This window comes from Myotis brandtii, unplaced genomic scaffold (genome assembly GCF_000412655.1).
Source record: "Myotis brandtii unplaced genomic scaffold, ASM41265v1 scaffold447, whole genome shotgun sequence".
Lineage (NCBI taxonomy): Eukaryota > Metazoa > Chordata > Mammalia > Chiroptera > Vespertilionidae > Myotis > Myotis brandtii.
Window position 1 is genome coordinate 525,479 of NW_005367108.1, and position 5,292 is coordinate 530,770.

A 5,292-nucleotide genomic window follows, 5' to 3' on the forward strand; every position below is an offset into this window, starting at 1 on the left:
GGCCCAGGGCGGGCTGGGGGCCCCCCCCCCCCTGAGTGCACAAATTTTTGTGCACCGGGCCTCTAGTTGTATTATAAAATACTAGTAGAAAAAAATTTGAACAAAACATATAATGTTAAAATAGAGGGACACCCTTCTCCAATATCTTCCACAAAATCGTCATCTTCACAGCAAGAATTGACATATTTAGCAATATCATCATCACTAATAAAAGCAGACTTAGAACTGGACGCCATTTTGAAGCTTTAGGGCTACAAAAACTGAGTAAACTTCATAAAATCATATTACCTGTAAAAAATTAGGCAGGTAAATGCCAGTGGTCAATTTTAGAACTACAAACATCCGGCATCATAAGTAATCTGCACTTAGGTGCCATCTGTCAATAAATAGTGAACTACTAGCATCTAATAGTGACACTGCAGGAGGAGCGCGATTGCACTCCCCAGCACTCTAGGGGTTAAGAGGAACAATGTATATGAAACCAATTTTACCACAGGCTCATTGATAAAAACAACAGTTAGGTTCCTACGGCATCTCCACAACCTACAATGAAATAATGCTGAAACAAACGACATTCCTTGAGGACCTGCTGTCCAACCTTTGACTGTAAGGACCCCTGCTCCAACACCAAATCCCACCCCGAAGCAAGAAGATTAAATAAGAATTTTCTATATGAACAAGTGAGAGAATGCTGAGTACCTGTTGCATAGCATGCTCAAAATTCGAATGTACCATTATAACAACTATTTTTACCGCACCTTCAGATTGAAGCTGCTTAACCCCTAGAGTGCCGGGGAGCGCGATTGCGCTCCTCCTGTCTTTCGCCAAAAGTGCCGGGAGCGCTATCATAATTTTTTTCCTAAACTGCTGTAAAATCAGCAAAAATGCCTTGGCAATTTTAGCATAGTTCCTAGGATATTGGTTGGCACTCAAAGGGTTAAGAAGTGCTTTTGTCGACTAGTGGTTTTGCAGGATGAGCAAAAAGGGTGAGAGAAAATGGGGAAAGGTCTTAAAAGGGGGCACCTGCGGGTGTAAATAGGAAGGAAGGGGCAAAACACTACAGAGGTAGGTACTGAAACACAAACTTCACGAGTCAGCGGGGGGCGTACATACCCAGGTTGCTGAAGAACTCGCCCACCATGCCGTCGGGGTTGGCGGTGGGAATCTGGGTGAGGCCTGTCAGGACGAGAACATCGCTATTTTTGAGAGACGCCTGGTCCATGGGCTGAAAAATCAGAGAGCCACGCTTAGTAATTTAAAAAGGGATGTTACCCACAAATATAAAGGCAAAAGAGAATATCACATTGCTCTTTCTATGTCCAACTCATCACCAAGTCCTCTTACTTCCTCTGATGAAGTCTGTCACTACACAGCGGTTGCCCATGGGGTGTGGGGACTGATGGGATGGAGGAGGTGTGAGGAACTCTTTGGGGTGCTGAGCACATGATATCAAAGTTCATAGCATTGTACATGTAAGATCTTAGGGTTTCACTCTATATAAATGTTATTTCAATGGAAAACAGCAGATTCTATAACGCTTTTTGCTCCTTTCACAATATGATCTCACATTTACCATGGGGGGGTGGTTCTCAAACTTGAGGTGCATCAGAATCACCTGGAGAGTTGGCTGAACCAGGGCAGTGGGCCCCGCCCCAGGGCTTCTGATGCAGGTCTGATGGGCCAGAGGATGTGCATTGCTAACCAGCTCCGGGAGGTGCTCCTGGGCTGGTGTGGGGATCACGCCTTGAGAACCACTGGACTGTGTAATGTGATTCTCAAAGCAACTCTGCGAGCACCTGGAATCAGTGTTTTTATGAAAACGCGGAAGTTGGGACTCCAGGAGTCGAGGTGATTTTCCCCAAGTCTCAGTGGCAGAGGGACCAGGAAGAACATGGATTAGGAATTAGAAACGTGACTTCCTTCCAATTCCATTACTAGCCACATGGCCTCAGCCAAGGCTTGGAGCTGGGTTTCTTGTAAAATGGGCATATTTCTTCGCCCATCTCACTTCACTGATTTCTGAGAGTCTCATGATAATATTCATGATATTCTTGTGAACTATGAAGTCTAATGGTGCACTGTTATGTGATCCTCAGGATGTTTTTTAAAAATATTTTTTTATTGATTTTTAGAGAGAGGAAGGGAGAGGGAGAGAAAGAGAAACATTGATGTGAGAGCGAAACATAGATCTGCTGCCTCGTGCACACCCCCTACCAGGCATGTGCCCTGACTAGGAATCGAACCAATGACCTCCTGGTGCATGGGACGATGCCCAACAAACTGAGCCAGGCAGGCTGTTGTATTTTTATTTTCACCTGGCACAATTTGAATTTTTTATTGTTTTCCCTAATTACATCAGGATTCAAACTGGCAACAAAAATGATTCCATGACCGAGCTGCTGGAGAGCTCATAAGTGTTTTCATTTTGTAACACATCTTTTCCTCGGTTTCATTTAACATACTCATCGGAATGTTAGGAGAAAAAAAGCTAGAAACACAGATTACTAAGAGGCCTCATCCCTCCCTTCTCTGTCCCACCCAGATTTCCCAATCCTATCTAATAAAGAGGGAATATACTAACTGACCCTCACGCTGTTGCAAAGACTGCGGCACAATATACTAAACCCTCACGCTGTTGCAAAGACTGCGGCGCCCACAGCCAATAAGGAGGGAATATGCTAATTGACTGCCCCGCCCTTAAAGATGGCAGTGCCCACAGCCACTAGATGGCCAGCAAGGGAAGGCAGTTGTGGGCGATCAAGCCTGCAGGGGAGGGAAGGCCCACAGCCACTAGATGGCCAGCAAGGGAGGGCAGTTGTGGGCGATCAAGCCTGCAGGGGAGGGAAGTTGGGGGCGACCGGGCCTGCAGGGGATGGCAGTTAGGGGCAACCAGGTCGTCAGGAGAGGGAGGGCAGTTGGGGGTGACTGGGCTGGCAGGGAGGGCAGTTAGGGGTGACCAGGCCTGAAGGGGAGGGAGGTCAGTTGGGGGTGATCGGGCTGGCAGGGGAGTGGTTAGGGGGTGATCAGGATAACAGGCAGAAGCGGTTAGGGGCAATCAGGCAGGCAGGCGAGCGGTTGGGAGCCAGCAGTCCCAGATTGTGAGAGGGATGTCTGATTGCTGGTTTAGGCCCAATCCCTGTGGGTAGACTGGGCCGAGGGACATCCTTTTTGACTGCCCCTCCCTCAAAGATGGAAGTGCCCTCAGCCACTAGATGGCCAGCAGGGGAGGACAGTTAGGGGCGACCGGGCCTGCAGGGGAGGGAGGGCAGTTGGGGGGAACCAGGCCTGCAGGGGAGGGCAGTTAAGGGCGACCAGGCTGTCAGGGGAGGGCAGCTGGGGGTGATTTCATGCACCAGGCCTCTAGTAAAAAAATAAAATTCCAAATTGTAGTACAGCAAAGACCCATCACCTGCGTTGTTATCTCTGAGTACATGTGCCTTATGATGTATTTTCCTTTAGCATTTTATATAAGCATGGGTATATGACCTTCATTATTTTTTAAATAACATAACTGTTATATAAGCTGCTTTATAACCTAAAAACAATTTCTTTAATAAGAATATAAAAAAACTACAGTTATAACAATTATACTGGATAGCTTCTAATTCCTACTTGCAGGTTATGCTAATGTGTGTAAGAGCTTTTCTGCTGCTTGGGAAGACCTGACCTGTCTATCTGTGCTTCTCCAACAAATACAAATCGCCCTCTGCTTCTAGAGAAGGAAGGTGGAGTGGAGTCCAGTGGTTTAGTAGCACATGTGTAATGAGCCTGGGAATGTTAACTATCATGCATCAAACACAAGGACACCGGAACGGTGACAAAAGGGACCAAGTTTTGTTGGGCAGTATTTTCAGCTTAAAATGGTAAGAATTTTATATGGGTCTTATTTGAACAAGCCAATCATGATACACAGGGCTGACGGGAGATGGGGAAATTCAGAGGGTGCAGCACCCCCTGAAATGGTATATACAATTCTGTCTGTGCCTATGTACATTTCTCTATGGAGTTAATTGGATTGTCTTATGGGCCATGACCCCAAAAAGTTAAGAACCACCATATGTTCTAAATGAAAACATATAAGAAACAACAAATTCTGGCCCTGAAAACATTATCTCTGAACCTCAGCCATCAGCAATGCCTTCCTTTGAAAATTAAATGCCCATAATAAAAAAATAAATAAAAGCATTTGTATAAAGCGATGGTGCTCTAGCCAACTGAGCTGTAGAGACAGACTCATAGAAAGAAAGTAGGCAGACAGCTCTGGTGGTGGTGGTGGTGGGTGCTTGGCGGGGAAGGTTGAGCAAAAAAGAAAAGAAAAGAGAGACCTCATGGACAACAGTGTGGTGACTGGGCGGGGAGGAGGGTGGGAGAGAGGATAGAGGGGATAAATGGTGATGGGGAAAAAGAAAAAAAAAATCACCACACATTTCAGTTGTAACTTAAAACAAACAAACAAACAAAAACCAAAAAGCAGTTCTACAACTTGAATCCCACCGAGCTGGAAGTTATGAAATACTCCATGTCAGGCCAGATGCGGAAGCTGGGACTCCACGAACATGCTCCTTATTTTAGCTCTATAACTCGGAGACGTTTCTTGCTGACGGCCAGCGCTACTGTGAGGAAGGAGCTGACAAGGCTTTTAGTGACCCTCTCCAAACAGGCTGACCCACCGCCGCCAGGTCCCACCGAAGGGCAAACGTATACACTGGCTGCTACCAATAGCCATGGACTGAGCACTTCAAACGGGAACGTTTTGTTCAAACGCACAGGAACAGAAAATTCCATTGTGACCACCGTCGCCAGGTCCCGCCGAAGGGCAAATGTATACACTGGCTGCTACCAATAGCCATGCACTGGGCACTTCAAACGGGAGCATTTTGTTCAAACGCACAGGAACAGAAAATTCCATTGTGTACAAGACTCAATAAAAACGCCTTATAAAGTTGACAATTACAATCGATCTTGTAGAATAAAGTTTTGAAAAACCCTAAGCCCACGGATGCTTGTGGCTATCATGTCGGTCCTCTGCCGGGTAATTTTCACTGAACACTTGCACAGGACACGAGAAAAAGAAGACCCAGTCTTTTGGTCCTAGAAGCTTACAGTTAAGTTGAAGAGAAAACATGTATGTATAATCAGAAAAGAGGATTTTTCAAAAAGCCATAGAAGAATAATGCAAATATCAAGAGCTAGCACTGAGTATATGAATGCCAGGAGGAATGTGGACCAGAGAGCTACCCGGCCAGGGAGGTTGCTTGTGTATGCTTTTTGGCAGATGGAGTTTGGTTCTAG

General features: G+C 46.0%; 1 protein-coding gene across 1 annotated transcript in view; it reads right to left on the bottom strand.

Moving 5' to 3' along the window:
• INTS9 (integrator complex subunit 9) overlaps positions 1-5,292 on the bottom strand; it is a 116,528-nt gene that overhangs the window by 20,832 nt on the left and 90,404 nt on the right. Inside the window, exon 9 of the mRNA XM_005874612.2 lies at positions 1,114-1,225. Within this exon, the coding sequence (XP_005874674.1) occupies positions 1,114-1,225 (112 nt within the window). The remainder of the gene's footprint in view (positions 1-1,113; positions 1,226-5,292) is intronic.